Raw genomic sequence first — 17,852 nt, 5'->3', positions numbered from 1 at the left:
TAATTATATACCACTATTTTTAAAGAAAGTTATGGGGCTTACTCTTTTAATTTAAAGTTATAACTATTTGCATGATTACTCAATAAATGACTTTTTGGACACATCTCTTTTTTCAATCATACTACACATTCCTTCCATATTTGTATAGTTATGAGGTTTATATGTTTGTAGGCTTTTCAGCTCGCCTGGCCAAAGGCCATGTGAGCTATTGCCATCACTTGGCGTCCGACATTGTCGTTGTCGTCATCTGTTGTCATCGTCCATCGTCCTCATTGTCGTTAACAATTATACAAAACTCTTCTCCTCTGAAACTACATGACCAATTAGAACCAAATTTAGTATGAATGTATCTTGTGGTATGCAGGGATTTTTAATTTGTTAAAAAACATGTTACTAAAGATAGAACATAGGGTCAGACAGTGGTTTTTTGCATATATCTCCAAAACCGTTAGGTTTACTTATATTCTAACAAAGGGTAAAAGTGTTCAGCATGATGAGGTCTATCATTGGTCAGGTTTTGGTTGTAATTCATAAAGCCATCTTGGCAGTATTGCCCTTTTTCAACAAATTTTTCTTTTTTTAATGTTATTTCTTCCAAAAATCTTCTCCTCTGACACTAATTGACCAATTGAAACCAAACTTGGTATTTAATGTTTCTTGGGGTATCCTGCATAGAACTATTGTTGGGATTTTTTATCTGTCAAAAAACACGGCCGCCATTATTAAAAATAGAACATAGGGGGTCAGACAGTAGTTTTTCCTGTAAATCTTCATAACCGTTTGGCTAAGCTAACTTCTGTTGTGGATTAAAAGTGTTTAGCATGATGAGATCTATCTGTGGTCAAATATTAGTTTTAATCGGTTCAGTGATGTTGGAGTTATTGCCCTTTTTGGACTTTTTTTTTTGCTATTTTTCATGTTATTTCTTTCAAAAACTTTTCCTCTGACACTACTTGACCAATTGAGACCAAACTTGGTACAAATGTTCCTAAGGGTATCATGTCAAAAAACATGGCAGTTAATACTAAAAATAGAGCATAGGGGTCCAACAGTGGTTTTTCACATATATCTCCAAAACCACTAGGTTTAGATAAATTCTGTCTGGGGAAAAGTGTTCAGCATGATGAGATCTATCATTGGTCAAATTTTGTTTTGAATCTGTTAAATCATGTTAGAGTTAATGCCCTTTTTCAACAATTTTTGCTGTTTTTAATGTTATGTCTTTAAAAAAATCTTCTTCTTTGACATTATTTGATCAATTGGAAACAAACTTGGTATGGATGTTCATTGATGTGTCCTGCATAGAACTGATTTGGGGATTTTTGAACCCTTGAAAGAATATGGCCACTGTCAGACAGTAGTTTTTCATATATATCTCCAAAACCATTTGTTTAGCCAAATTCTTTCAATAGCTGAAATGATCCTTATTATTAGGACTACAAATGTCTTCAGGGATCAGAGTTGTCAGATGATTCCTTGTAAGAGTTATTGGCCTTGAAAGGGGAAAAATGATCTTTTTTTTTTTTTTACAGTTTTCAGTCAATGTCTTGAGAACCATAATAGATTAAAGAAACTTTCAATTGTTGAAATGATCCTGATGATAAGTTCTACCAAAGACTTCTTGAGTCAAAATTGTTGGACAATTTCTTGTTAAATTTATTGCCTTTGATAGATTTCAACAAGGTGAGCGATTCAGGCTCCTGGGAGCCTCTTGTTTTTTTATACATATATCTTAAAAACCATAAATGATGGACAGAATTTTAGAATTTTTATGAGAATGCCTACTGAATTCTCCAAACAATTTATGGAACCCTCAGTTTTGGACAGTATAATATAGACAACAAAATACACAATAAAACCACTTCAAAAGAGGTCTATGTCCAATATAAACTAACAAACAATCAATCATGAATTAATTAACAATAAACACAGTACTACTAGTAATTGCCAACATGCCAGCTGCATACCTCATTTGAATGATGGAAAGATGATGCCTTACCAAATTGCACCTCAATCATTACACTTTGTAAGCCAGATTTAGTATAATGATATGATGAACTATAGTAGAAAAATGTAAAACCTGTGTCATGCCAATGGTTCGGTTTAATAAACTGTAATTAGGTTGGATTTTAATGGCTTTTCTATTAAAAAAACTATAGATGTGTTTACAGATTTACTTTTTAAAAAGGGATTATCCAGGATCAAGATCATGGCATGTGTGTTTTCAATTTTCTTCTTTTTTTTCTGAAAGAATAATCAAGGGAACCAAGGTTATAGCAGTAATCAGCAGAATTTTTACGTTATTTTTTTTCTTCAAATTTCGAGTAAAAAGTAGGGGGTCTGAAGGAAGGTCAGTAAGGTGACCGGAAACATTTTTTAGGCCTAAATGGATGGTCTATTTCTTACACTAGTAGTGCTAGAGATTGTCTGGCAAGCTTTTGTCTGACTTGGCTTGGGGTATGAAAGAACGGAATTCCAACCTCTTACATCAATTGTCTATATATATACAAATAGAGATTCTAAAGAAAAGTTAATGACAGTGTTATGAAGTGATGAATGTACAATTACACATGTTGGTTCTGAAACCAAATGATACTGGCAGTGCCTCTTGATATATTTTATACAGCTGCAAAAGAAGTAAACAGTTTTTGTCCAAGGAAACATTTTTCAGGCTACAAATGTATGTGACTATTTAAAATTAGATAAAATCATTTGATACAAGATTTTGTTAAAATATTGATTTTTGAAGTGTTTATTGTGAGTCAGTACCAAAGGATTTAGCCTTAAAGTCCTTTATATACCGGTATTGGATGTTTGTTTCATAAGAATTTCAAATGTTTTTCGTTGAGTGCATGACTGTAAGTGGGAAATTTTTCCATTATGCTGTTGACAGGCTTTTTAGGAAATTGAAAATGCAGCATGTCCAAATCCGGAATTTGCCTATATATATATGTGTGTGTGTGTGTTTATAATCATAGTACTAGTGTCACCAAAAAATGTTGCTGACAGCGATGTTATCGTCGTCGGCGACCATGTCGTCGTCTATATTCACTTGAATTTCGTGCGATGATTTTATGGTTATTGTTGATCAATTTTGATATGACTTTACTTTATTTTTGCAAATAACTCAAAAACCGTTGCCTTTAGCAAATTTTTTGCCCATATAATATTGTTCAGCATCATGAGATGCACCTTTGCCAAAATTTTCAAAATGATTGGTCAACTGATGTAGGAGTTACGACCCCTGAAACAGTTTTTTTTTGCATTTTTTGCATGTGCTACTTTGATAATCTTCTCAAAATCCATTGCACAGAATTCAATGAAAGTCGGCATTTATGTTTCTTAGGGTGTCCGACACAAAATGACTGTTGGGATTGTTGATTCATGAAAAAACATGGCCGCCATTACTAAAAATAGAACATAGGGGTCAGATGGCAGTTTTTTGCAAATAACTCAAAAACCGTTGCCTTAAGCAAATTTCTGGCATGAATAATATTGTCCAGCATCATGAGACGAACCTTTTCCAAAATTTTCAAAACGATTGGTCAATTGATGTAGGAGTTACGGCCCCTGAAACAGTTTTTTTGTATTTTTCGCATGTGCAACTTTGAAAATCTTCTCAAAATTCATTGCACAGAATTCAATGAAAGTTGACATATATGTTCCTTAGGGTATCCCACACAAATTGACAGTTGGGATTGTTTATTCATGAAATAACATGGCCGCCATTACTAAAAATAGAACATAGGGGTCAGATGGCAGTTTTTTGCAAATAACTCAAAAACCGTTGCCTTTAGCAAATTTCTGGCATGAGAAAAATTGTTAAGCATCATTAGAAGGACCTATGCCGAAATTTTCAAAACCATTCATTGACTAATGTAGAAGTTACGACCCCTGAAACAGTTTTTTTTTGCTGTTTTTTTTTTTTCACATGTACAACTTTGAAAATCTTCTCTAAAACCATTGAAGATCATTGAATGAAAATTAGCATAATAGAATTGTGCTCAAAATGACTTGTGATTTTTAATTCGTGAATAGATATGGCTGCCTATACTAAAAATGGAACTTAGGGGTTATAAGACAGGTTTTTGAAAACAATTCAAAAATTGTTGCCTTTAGCAAAATTCTTCTTCAGGTCATGAAAATGCTATGAAAAGCATTTCTTGCATTTGACAATTTAGTTGATTTTAACTTAGTCTGTCTCATTCCTCAAGTTTTTCAAATAAGCAAATGGTTAACCAGGTGAGCGATTCAGGCCCTCTTGAGCCTCTAGTAACCTTTTCTGCTAACTGACAGGTTCAGTGTGATATTGGTATTACATAGGTTGGTGGCCATTTGACCCAGAAGTGGTTCGAGTTATTGCCCTTTTTGTATGTTTTTTTGCTGTTTTTGATAATATTACTTTCAAAAATCTCCTCCTCAGAATTCAATGAAAGTTGCTATTCTTCTTTTTAGGGTATCTTGCACAAAATGTTTGGATTTTTGATTGGTTAAGAACATGGCCATCGATACTAAAAATAGACAGTAGTTTTGTGCATATATCTCCAAAACCTGAAGGTTTAGCTAATATCTTTCAGTTGGCGTTATTGCTGGAGTTATCTCTATTATAAGGCGCACAAAAGTCTCCAAGCAATCAAAGTTGTCAGAGAACTCCACGTAAGAGTTATTGCCCTTGAGAGGAAAAAAATGACAGGTTTTTTTTTTTTTTTTTTTTTTTACAGTTTTCAGCTAATATCTTGAAAACTATGATTGATAAAATCAGACTTTCAATTGCTTAATCAGATCTTATTATAAGTCCTACAAAAGCCTCCAGCGATCAAAGTTGTCAGATGACACCATGTAGAGTTATTGCCCTTGAAATGTAAAACATTATGTTTTTTTGGCAGTTTTCAGCCAATATCTTGAAAACTATATTAGATAGAATGAAACTTTCAGTTGATGAAATGATTCTTATGATAAGTTATACCAAATTCTTCATGAAGTCAGAATTGTTGGACAACTCCTTGTTAGAATTATTGCCCTTGAATTTTAAAGCAAAAATTTAACCATGTGAGCGATTCAGGCTCCTGGGAGCCTCTTGTTTTTTGTAATGCTTTTACCAATTGATTTTATCTTTTGTATGTGGCCTTAGTATGAGAAGTTACAAATTAAGATCAACTTTGGTTATGGCCCCTTGGACTTGGAAAATTTCAGTGAATTGACAGTTTTTGCACTTTTTTGTAATGCTTCTACCAATTGATTTTTAATTTTTGAATGTAGTCTTACTATGAGAAGTTACAGATCAAGTTCGACTTCGGTTATGGTTGAATGATTTTACAGACGTTACGGCCCGTGGACTTAGAAAATTTCAGTGAATTTAAAGCTTTCCACACTTTTTAGCTCACCTGGCCGAAGGCCATGTAGCTATTGCCATCACTTGGCACCCATCGTCGTCCATCATTGTTGTCTGTCATTGTTGTTGTCATTAACAATTTTTCAAAACTCCTCTCCTCTGACACCACTTGACCAATTGGAACCAAACTTATGAATGTTGCTTAGGGTATCCTGCATAGAACTGATGTGGGGATTTTTGATCCATCGAAAAGCATGGCTGTTAGGTTTAGCCAAATTCTGACAGGGATTAAAGTATTCAGCATGATGAGTTCTATCTGTGGTCAAATTTTCATTTTGATATGTTAAGCCATATTGGAGTTATTGCCCCTTTTTGAAATTTTTTTTTGCTATTTTGAATGTTATTTCTTTTAAAAACCTTCCCCTTTGACACCACTTGACCAATTGGAACCAAACTTGGTATGAATGTTTCTTGGGGTATTGTGTATAGAACTGATGTGAGGATTTTTGATCTGTTGAAAAACATGGCGGCCATTACTAAAAATAGAACATAGGGGTCAGACAGTAGCTTTTAGCATTTATCCCCAAAACCTGTAGGTTAGCAGAATTCTGACAGAGTGTTCAGCATGATGAGATCTATTTGTGGTCAAAATTTGGTGAAAATCTGTGGACCCATGTTGGAGTTATTGCCCTTTTTGTACATTTTTTGCTGTTTTTAATGTTATTATTTTAAAAAATGGAAATTTTTGAATTTCAAGAACAGATTTTATAATAATTATAGTGGTAAATATATTTCCGAAGTGTAAATAAAATTATATTTTATTTTTACAATAGAATATTGATTATTACGTTTGTTCGAACACATGTTCTCATCGCAATTAAAAATCATCTGAGTGAATCCGAATTTACCACATCCGGTTCCATCGTCACCTGGAAACGCACCTGGAAATACAGGTAAGCAATTTAGTTCTAAATGAGCGTTCAAATCATAACACTCATAAAATTATTATTTGGGCGGTGGTGGGCCATTCAGAAATTTATTTAACACTACAATTATTATAAAATCTCTTCTTGAAATTCAAAAATTTCCATTTTTATAATAATTATGTTAAATATATTTCTGAAGTGTAAATAAAATAATATTTTATTTTTACAATAGAATACACACAGTTTCCAACTGATTCCAAAGTATTTTTCCTTGTAGGTGGTGTACATATACTCTGTACAAATAAAATCCTTATACCAATAACATCAAATGTCAAAAAACATCAGAACAGTATATACAGAAACTATATACATACAACTGGTCGTTAAAAACACATACATGAACATAAAAACATTACTGTAATACTTTTTGTGAATCTAACTCCCTCAAATGAAATTTGGCAAAAGTTGATTCAGAAGCCCAATCTGCTGCTTCTAAAATAGTTTTGATAGATGCACCCTTGTACAATGCCCAAGTTGGAGCAATCGCTCTTGTAGAATGAGCTTTAACTTTCATATTTTCATCTGCATATGCCATTTGATTGCCTGAACAATCCAACTTGAAATAGTAACTGTTGATACTGGTTTATGTGGTTCTTTAATAGCCAGAAATAACCTAAAACTGTCTGGCGCTTCCAACCTATGTCGAAAATCTTTAGTCATATCTAAATAGATTTTCAAACATCTCTTAGGATCCAAAAGTGGCCTTTCCTCGAAATGAGGAACATGTATTTTCATCCCAAAATGGCTTTGTCTATCCTGTTTAGATAAACCATGTCTGATGAAAGTAACACCCTTCTCTTGTACTGTCATAGACTCCTGATCGATTCTGAGACTCTGCAAATCACTACATCTTCTAAAAGTTGTTATTGCCAACAGAAATACTGTTTTTAAAGTAACCAATTTTAATGAAACTTTATCAAGAGGTTCAAACTTTGAACTTTCTAAAGCTTGTAAAACAATTTCTAAATCCCATTCAAGGAGTAATTTTACTTGAGGTGGCCTAGAATGAAAAATTCCCTTAATCAATCTTGAAATGTGTGGATTTTTTCCCACTGGACAATTCTGAATTGGAGGCAAAATTGCTGACAACATAGATCTATAACCAGATATGGTTCTATACTGTAAACCTAGTTCATATAAATAAACCAAAAAATCATCTACTTCACTTAAAGATGCTGAATATTGAACAACTACACCAGCTATTGTATTTGACAAACTTGGTGGAATAATTCTTCTGAGTTCCCTGCCTCCATGAAGCAGTGAGCAACTCTCTAACTGCTTCTGAAAAACCTTCTGCTTTGAAGTTTCTGTTGAAAGAAGCCAAGCATTCAGATTTAACATCTGTGGATCTGGATGATAAATCTGAGTTGACTCAACAGATTTTTCTGTAATGGAAGTTTGAGGGGAGGAGCTATCAACAACTCCAATATCTCTGGATACCAAATTCTCCTTGACCACTGAGGAGCTATCAAAATTACCTGACAATGGTACTGCCAGGAAATGTTTTATTGTCAGAAATATGGCTTTCATCTCTAAACAATTTATATGCCAACTTTTCTGATCTACATTCCATTCCCCTTGAAAAATTTGGTCCCAATATAGCCCCCAAACATCTGTCGTGACTATAACATCGACTTTGGGAAATACTAAAAATCAGCCTTCCAGCATGTTGACTGAACTTTTCCAACATAAAAGATGATACTTGAGATGTTGAGTAAATGAAACTACTTGTGACATATCTCTGGAAGATGGTCTCCAAAAATGCAATAGATATAACTGAATGGGTCTCATGTGTAGACGAGCATTTGGTACTAACTCCACACAAGAAGCCATCATACCCAGAATTTTTAGATAATCCAAAGCCACTGTCTGACCTGAAAACATCTTCTGAATCAAGGCTTGAATTTTTTGTACCCTTTCCAATGTTGGATGTACAATTCCCTTGTCTAAATGAAAAACTCCGCCCAAATAAGTCATTATCTGAGTTGGAATCATACTGGACTTCTCCTTGTTTATTATGAACCCTAATGAAACCAGAAGATTGACACATTTCTCTCGATCTTCTATCAACTGACAGACTATCATTACATCGTCTAAATATACTACTAGTCTGATGTTCTGTTTTCTTAAGTAAGCTGCCACTACAGATACTATTTTTGTAAATATTCATGGAGCAAATGTTGGACCAAAGCACATTGCTTTCCATTGATAACTTTGTTTTTGAACTTGAAAGGGCATATATTGCCTATGATTGTAATAAATTGGTACATGTAGATATGCGTCTGACAGATCAAGAGATATTGCCCAATCGTTTGGCTTTACTAGGCTCAATACTTTGTCCAGTGTCCATTTTGAAATGTATCTTTTTCAAATACCTTTTTAGAGGTTTGAGGTTTGTCACTATTCTCATTTTCCCGTTCTCCTTCGGAACAAGAAATAATGTTCTGTAAAAACCATTTACAGCCTGTGGAAAATTTACTTTTTCTATGACATCTTTTGCCAAAAGATTATCTATTTCTTGCATAATAAGACTCTGATTTTTTTGAGAAACCAAAGTAGTCTTTATTCCCGTCCAAAGAGGATTCTCTTGAAATTCCAATTTGTAACTCTCATGAATAATCGAAATTATCAACCGATTTGTGGAAATTTCTGCCAATTTTAAACAAATTTTGATAGGTGAACCCCAACAGGTATTTGTGGACACAGACATATTGTACTTGCCTCTGAGTGAACTGTCATTCTTTTTGGGAATCCAAAAAGAACCCCAAGAACTCTTTCCAGACTTGCCATCTTTCTTCTGGTTAGCCTGGTTAGTCTTATACACCACTGACTTCAATTCCCCTTTCTCACGGGAAGACTTCTGATTAGAACCTGAATAACCTCCTGAAAACCCATTTGTTGGCTCCTTAGGTTTGGGATCTGTAGAATCAGGAAACTTAGCACCTGTAGTTGATGACTTCACCACCATCATACTTTCTCTTACTTGAAGAGAACTCTGGTAAAAGATCACTAAGTTGATCTTTGCGTTCTTTCCTTTTCTCTAGATGTATTTCTAAAGCTTGGCCAAAAAGCCCATCATCTGTTAAAGGAAGGTATTTACATTTATTACTAATATCTTTAATTAAAGCTAAACCACTATCCTGACTTACTGCCTTACGGCGAATTAAATGACAAAATGGTCAGGAGTTTTTGTTGATATTGCAAATAGGTCCTTAACAGTTTGACCTACAGTTTCTTTGTCAATGTCCTTATCCAATGCATTTAACAAATGCCTGTTGCATGTAAAGAATAGAAACAATGTTCATATGAGATGAAAGCTGTGCTTGATATTCCAACTTTTCAATTTGACATAGTGGTTGGGTATACAACTGATGGTGACTGTCCCAAGATTTAACAGCCTTCTGACTGTGAGTTTGTTTAAGCATAGGTTAAACAGCGGGTGTTTCTAGAAAAGCAGAGGACACTTACCCTACCGGTGCACCTGGTCCATGCTCCCAGTTTTTAGTGGAGTCCGAGTTGCTCATTTACTTTTGTTACTTTGTATGTATGATTTTAGTTACTTTATGTTCTTTGTTGTGTATGTCTGTTTTCCATGTCTGGTCTATGTCCCTGGATTACATTCTTTTGATTACTGCTATAACCTTGGTTCCCTTGATTACTCTTTCAAGAATATCATCTATAGTAGGAACCTTCAAAAACTCTACTGCACTATCATGTATAGGGAAAATGTTCTTGTATTCCTCCCTGTAAGATGTAATGCGATCAGGGTTCTTGCTAGGCCAAGAATTTTCAGGAATATCTACTTGTGCTTGGTCTAATATTAACCCTACCCTACTCTTTTGTTTCACAATGTCTTCCTTAAAGATCTGCGACGAAAAATTACTCCTTGTCTGAGTACTTTCAGACTGTTCATTAGTCAACTCATGCTCACTCTGCAAATCTGTATTCTGTGTTTTAGCACATGAAATGTTTCAGAAACCTTTCAACCCTACTGTTTGAAACATTATTGGTATTGTCATTTACATGTATGCTATCAGTGTCTCTTTAACTGGACTTTTTCCAGAAACACTTCTATTTGGTTCACTTTTGTCATATTCAGACCTTATGTCTAACTCCTAATGTTTCCTTACATTAACCGTAATAGACAATTCTGACCAGGTGTCAATGTTTCTATTACAAGATATTCTAGGGGAACCTAAATATTCATCTAAATTAGGATTTAACCCTATAATTTGTTGCTGTGGTCTACGCACCCCTACTGGGTCATTATCTACTTCTTGACCATCAGATCTAGGCAGAGCTGAGCTCTCAATATTCTGACAGTTACTACTTTGGGAAAATAGCTGAAAAAGTCTATCAAACTTATCATTGAGACTATTTTCCATGTTACTAAGTTTTTTGTCTACCTCAGCCTGAATAGTTTCTGTTTTCGATGGTTTCAAAGAACGCTTTTTCTTACTTGGGACCTTTTCTGTCCAAGAACAAGAAGAATTATCACTCACAACCCTAGCTGTTGGCATGTTGGAAAATGGCTGACTTTCTGAAGGTGAGTTGTGACAATCCGATTTAACGTCCATACTGCTCGTAAATGTTAGTACAAGAAAAGAAATTTGAACTATAACACTTTGAAACGTAAAATTTCCAAAGCTATGATAAATTTACGATGAGTCCATCCTCTTGAACGCAAAAATTAAAACTAAATTGCTTACCTGTATTTCCAGGTGCGTTTCCGGGTGATGACAACTGGATGTGGTGAATTCGGATTCACTCCGATGTTTTTTAATTGCAATGAGAACGTGTTCGAAGGAACGTAATGATTAATATGTACAAATAAAATATTATTTTATTTACACTTTAGAAATATATATTTAACATAATTATTATAAAATCTTCTCCTCAGAAACTGCTTTACAGAAAGTTGGTAGTTTTGTTTTAAAGGGCATCCTTAACAAAATGACAGTTTGGATTTTTGATCTGTTATAAAGCATGGCTGCTGTTACTAAAAATTGAACATTGGGGTCAGACAGCAGATTTTTTGCATATATCACCAAAATGGTTAGGTTTAACCAAAATCTGACATGGGGTAAAATTATTCAGCATGAAGAGATCTATCTGTGGTCAAATTTTGGTGAAAATTTGTTGACCCATGTTGGAGTTATTGCCCTTTTTTTGGACATTTTTTTTTCTGTTTATGATGTTATTACTTTGAAATATCTTCTCCTCAGAAACTGCTCTACAGAATTCAATGAAAGTTGGTATTTTTGTTTTATAGGGTATCCTTAATGAAATGACATATTTTTGATCGCTGAAAAAACATGGCTGCCATTTCTGAAAATAGAACAATGGGGTCAGACAGGAGATTTTTGCATACATCTCCAGATCTGTTAGGTTTAGCCAATGGCTTTCAATTGCTGAAATGATCCTTATTATAAGGCTTACAAATGTGTCCAATGAATCAAATGGAGTCAAAATTGTCTGACAACTCCTTGCTAGAGTTATTGCCCTTAAAAGGCAAAAATTTAACCAGGTGAGCCATTCAGGCTCCTGGGAGCCTCTTGTTTTAAGCAGTGGACATTGGAATGCTGTTCTTTTATTATAAAAGTTATGGCCCTTGGGCTTAGAAAATTACAGTGAATATAAAACTTTCCACACTTTTTTTACGTGGGGGACATTATAATGCTGTTCTTTGATTACAGAAGTTATGGCCCTTGGGCTTAGAAGATTTCAATGAATATAAACCTTTTGGCTTTTTTTTTACGTGGGGGACATTGGAATGCTGTTCTTTGATTGTTGCTATTTTATATGTTTTTTATTTTAAAATATCTTCTACTCAGAAACTACTGTACAGAATTCAATGAGAGTTAGTATGATTGTTCCTTAGGATATCCTTCACAAAATGACTGTTGGGATTTGTATCCATGAAAAAAAAACATAGACACTTTTACAAGAAATGGAATGTAATTAATCAAACCAAGTGAGCAATTCAGGCTCTCTAGAGCCTCTAGTTTAATATGTTTTAGATGTTGAAACCTTGTTAGTCTTATTTTTTGTATTCCACTCAAAAGTTTTGATGAAATCTTATAGTGCGGTTGGACACCTTATGTTCTGGTATACATGGGCATGAAGGAATATAATACTGTCTGATGAATTCAAGGAAGATAGTCGTATCTTGGGGTTTTTCATGTTTAAACTTACTTAGTGCAACCCTTCCATTACCAATCAGGATATTTTGATGAAACTAAATAGGAATATTGGGCCTATATGAAGATATGCACAAAGGAATAATTACTGTCAGGTGATACAAGGAAGATAATCCAATATAAGTTTTCTGCATTTTTTATGAAATCTCATAATTGAATCCTCCAAAACTGTTCCAGGGATTTTGATGACATTGTATAGGAATATTTGGCACCATATGTTGATATGCATAAAGGAATAAAACTACAGACACTGAAGGGAGATAATCGAATTGCAGGATTTTTCAACTCTGAAAAAGCTTTGATAACAATATATGTGACAGTTTACATCAAACACTAATATTACAAATACTCCCTTGCAATAGTATTCAGAAGATTGAATAGGGGTACATCATAAATTTATAGCATGTTTGTAATTAATTTTACAAAATTAGCTGGGCTACCAAACCTTTGGGTAAAATTTAGTTGAATTAACATACAGAAAATATCAAACTAAAGTATGGCCCAGGCTACCAGCTTGTATTTGTTAATTTTTACCCCTGAAAGGAGAGATTAATGAAACATTGATGGTATATTGTTAGGTCACAAAGCCATTTTCTAGCCAAACACCAGAATTAAATGTCCAATTTTACATGTTTATAATTTTGCCCAAAATTAATTGCTGATCTGTTATAGACATTCATTTGAAAACATTAAAAAAACAAGGCCTAAAACTGCAAACAACATAAGACTAATACAGACTGTTAAATCTATAACTAAATTCTTATTAACACAATAACTTTTTTCCCTTTAGCTGCTGCATGTTTTAAGGAGTCCTTTCCTAATGTTCAGCATGCCAACGAATCCTGTACTAGTGGAAATGTAAGCTGTACATTGACCTGTGATACTGGTTATATCTTGTTTGATGGAAACTCTTCCAGAACATATAACTGTGAAGGAGAAAATATCTGGACACCAGCTCTGCCTCCTCAATATGCATGTATAGGTATAAAGTATAACTTAAAATTTACAAAATGAGACTTCAGTTGAATATATCCCTTATTTACTTCTCTCTTTTTCATACCCCCATTAAAGTGGGGGCTACATTGCAATCACCTTGTCTGTACATCAGTCTATCTGTACATCTGTCTGTCTGTACATCAGTCTATCTGTACATAAGTCTGTCTGTACATCAATCTGTGTGTACATTAGTCTGTCTGTACATCAGTCTGTCTGTACATCAGTCTATCTGTACATTAGTCAGTCTGTACATCAGTCTGTCTGTACATCAGTCTATCCGTTCATTAGTCAGTCTGTACATCAGTCTGTCTGTACATCAGTCTATCAGTACATTAGTCAGTCTGTTTAACATTTCATAAAGGATTTCCCAGCTTCTATTGCATGGAGGGAATGTTTATATGTTTGGTATATTGCTTTTGCATGATGACTTGTACCATGTGTTCCCTTTTCGGGTTCGTTGTTCATCTACATCCTGTTTACCAATCGACTTAGTAATTTTTAGCTGAGTTTCAACAAAGTTGAAATTGGCAATTGGTTTAGTGATAGTGGGCAGACGGGCGAGAGTGTGTTAACATTGGTTTCCATATAATAACTGGGATTCAAACCAAACTTTTAGATTTTATTACATACCAGGTAAGTGAGATATTTATTGATTTGAAGGAATTTTCATCTCTAAGGTCACAGTCACTGTAGTCAAAAAACTTCTTCTTTCCTTAAAATTGAGGTTTCTGGATGATAACTAAAATAGTTTACATCAGACCCAAACCAAATTTTTAGATTTTGTTACATACCAGGTTATATCTATTAAGGAGAAATTCATTTAAGGTCATAAAAACTCATTTTCTTTTTTTAAAAATGAGGTTTTTATCTCACCTGGCCAAAGGCCATGGGAGCTATAGCCATCACTTGGCGTCCGTCATCATCTTCCGTCAGTTGTCATCGTTAACAATTATACAAAACTCTTCTCCTTTGAAAACACCTGATTGATTAGAACCAAACTTGGTATAAATTTTCCTTGGGGTATCCTGTATAGAACAGATGTGGAGATTTTTGATTTGTCGAAAAACATAGCCGCCATTACTAAAAATAGAACATAAGGGTCAGACAGTGGTTTTTCACATATATCTCCAAAGCCGTTACGTTTAGCTAAATTTTGATAGTAAAGAAGTGCTCAGCATGATGAGATCTATCTCTGGTCAAATTTTGGTTTTAAAATGTTAAGCCATGTTGGAGTTGTTGTCCTTTTTCAATGATTTTTGCTATTTTTAATGTTATTCTTCTCCTCTGACATTACTATGAATGTTTCTTGGGGTATCCTGCATAGAACTGATGTGGGGATTTATGATTCCTAGAAAAACATGGCTGCCATTACTAAAAATAAAACATAGGGGTCAGACAGCAGATTTTTGCATATATCTCCAAAATGGTTAGGTTTAGCTAAATTCTGACTGGGTAAAACTATTCAGCATGATGAGATTTATCTCTGGTCAAAATTTGGTTTTAAAATGTTTAGTCATGTTGGAGATATTGCCGTTTTTTAACGATTTGTGCTATTTTTAATGTTATTTCTTTCAAAAATCTTCTCCTCTGACATTATTTGATCAATTGAAACCAAACTTGGTTTGAATGTTCCTTGGTGTATCCTACATAGAACTGATTTGGGGATTTTTGATCTGTCAAAAAATATGACAGCCATTACTAAAGATAGAACGTAGGGGTCAGACAGTAGTTTTTCGCATATATCTCCAAAACCGTTAGGTTTTGGCATATTCTTTCAATAGCTGAAATGATCCTTATTATTAGGACTACAAAAGTTTTCAGGGATAACAGTTGTCAGATGACTCCTTGTAAGAGTTATTGCCCTTGAAATGGGGAAAAATTACTTCTTTAACAGTTTTAACAGTTTTCAGTCAATATCTTGAAAAGTATGATAGATTTAAAGAAACTTTCAGTTGTTAAATGATCCTTATGATAAGCCCTACCAAAGACTTCTTGTGTCAAATTGTCTGACAACTTCTTGTTAAATTTATTGCCTTTGGTGGGCGATTTAGGCTCCTAGGAGCCTCTTGTTTAGATAATTCTAAAAGTTTACCTCTGACTCAAACCAAAAGTTATGCCTGTCTGATGATACTAGTCCATCTTTCTGTTCACATTTCTCATAAATTGAACCCCTCTCAACTGTTCAATTCATTTCAATGAAACTTTGTTTAATTGTTAACTATTATAGTATGTAAAAAAGTGCATGACAGTAGATAATTGCTAAGGGCTTACTGTAAATTTTTAAAGAATATTTTTCATACTACAGCCTATGAACAGATCCGTGCAATGATTTGACTTATCAATGATTGCTGACTGATTGATCGCTGACGGATTGATAATTGATGAACAGTGACGAATCTGATTACAGTTTTGTTATGTAAAATGATGGATGGTCTGTTAAAAATAAAAGGAATGTAAAATGAAAGTATAAATTGGTGTTTAAACCTACTGCATTATCTTAATATGTGTAAAACTGACAAACAAAACAGCGCAATTTGTAAAACATATTGACCTCTCTGTGGTCATGGGATGTGATTACCTGTTTAATGGATCAGTTTGACGGATCGATGACTGATCGTAAACTAATCAGTGATCCATGCCCCATTACAATTTGTGTTGCATGGACCCTTCAGTTACTGTAAAACCTTGCAGTTCAACTAACATCTCAAAGGTTTTTTTTTTTAATCAGGTCTTTAAAGGTTCGTGTCAGATTGAAAAAAAAGTCACAGTAAAAATATTTCTTTCACTAAAATGGGGATACAACTTGGCTTGTGCCCCCTGGTGCATTTAATTTAGTAATTTTTCAGATGATACATATAAATATTTATAACAGATTTTTCAGCTTCTATAATAAGGAATGCCTAGATGTTTAATGTATTGCATTTGTGTGATGACTTGTACCACATCTCCCTTTCCTGGCTTTGACTGGAGTGGTTGAGTGGGGTATTTTAAGTATGACTAAGCATGCAATATCTTGGGCCATGTGAGCTGTATCCATCAATTGGCATCTGTCGTCATATCATAGTTAACTGGTTTTTTTTTATAAGCTCTTTTTCTCTGACACTACTGGACACGTTAGAACCAAACTTGGTATGAATGTTCCTTAGGGTATTTTCCCTAGAACTGATGAGGGGATCTTTTTATTTATATACAAACATGAAATTCTTTACTTCAAATGGAACAAAGGAGTTTAAGACAGCAGTTTTTCTCATACATCTCCAAAACCATTAGGTTAAGTTAAATTCTGTAAAATTAAAAAAGTGTTCAGCATAATGAGATCTATTTCGGGTCAAATTTTCATGAAAATCAGTCCACCCATGTTAGAGTTATTGCCCTTTTTGGATATATTTTAGATATTTATAATTTTATTACTAATAAAAAGCATTTTCTCAGAAACTACTGAACAGAATTCAATGAAAGTTGGTATGAATGATCCTGCACAGAATAACTTTGGATTTTTTATCCTTGAAAAACATGGCCACTGTTACTGAAAAATGAACAAGAAAGCAATTATTAGCATACATTTCCTAAACCGTAAGGAAATCAAATTCTTACAGAGGTAAAAGTGTTCAGCATGTAGAGATCTTTGTGTGAAATTCAAAAATCCATATTGAGTGTTTTTTGTTGTTGTTAATGCTTTTGTTATTACTTAAAAAAACTCTTCTCTTGTGAAACAAACTACTGGGCAGAAGTCAATGATAGTTGATATGATTCTTCCATTGGTACGAGCATTTTCATCCATGAAAAACATGGCCCCTTTTATAAAAACAATGTACTTGTAGAACTTTATCAAGCAAGGTGAGCGATTCAGGCTCTTCAGAGCCTCTAGTTTCTGATGAAATTCTTTGAAGGACTTTTGTAGACAAAAGCTGCATAATTATCAGCATAATTGTCTCCTGAAGTCCACTTTTTCAATTTCTATGCATTTTGAACTTGGTTCAAACTAAACAACTGTCTAAACTGAACTAACTAGTCAGTATAACAGGGGTTCTGTTTAGACATTGTAGATTCTTTTCTTCCTTATTGTCTCATTTTGATACCATTTTTGTAGCCTATGATGAACCAGCATACTTGATAGAGTTCATGTTGGTATATACCACAGTAGCTTCTAGTTCAGGAAGGCAGTTTGCTTTTAATTGTGTCAAAGGACTGGAACACTTGTTGTTAAATGACTTAAAAGCAACACTGACATCAGAAATACTCAGTGTCTGTAATCATTTGGAAGTTGGTAAAATAGAAATCAGTGATGTACAGTCTAATACAAATAGTTTTGAGGTAAGTTTATTTAGGTAGAATAGG

The 17,852-nt window shown here is 34.0% G+C and overlaps 1 protein-coding gene across 2 annotated transcripts in view; it reads left to right on the top strand.

Moving 5' to 3' along the window:
• Positions 1-17,852, top strand: part of LOC148619410 (uncharacterized) — a 187,050-nt gene that overhangs the window by 70,146 nt on the left and 99,052 nt on the right. For both annotated transcript variants that reach the window (XM_088579277.1, XM_088579276.1), the window contains exons 25-26: positions 13,309-13,500; positions 17,605-17,828. In XM_088579277.1, the coding sequence (XP_088435403.1) occupies positions 13,309-13,500; positions 17,605-17,828 (416 nt within the window). The remainder of the gene's footprint in view (positions 1-13,308; positions 13,501-17,604; positions 17,829-17,852) is intronic.

The sequence above is a fragment of the Perna viridis genome, chromosome 4 (assembly GCF_037379345.1).
Source record: "Perna viridis isolate PV_CMFRI_1.1 ecotype Kerala chromosome 4, ASM3737934v1, whole genome shotgun sequence".
Lineage (NCBI taxonomy): Eukaryota > Metazoa > Mollusca > Bivalvia > Mytilida > Mytilidae > Perna > Perna viridis.
The sequence above is the reverse complement of the archived record's forward strand: the minus strand, read 5'-3'. Positions and strand labels throughout refer to the sequence as shown.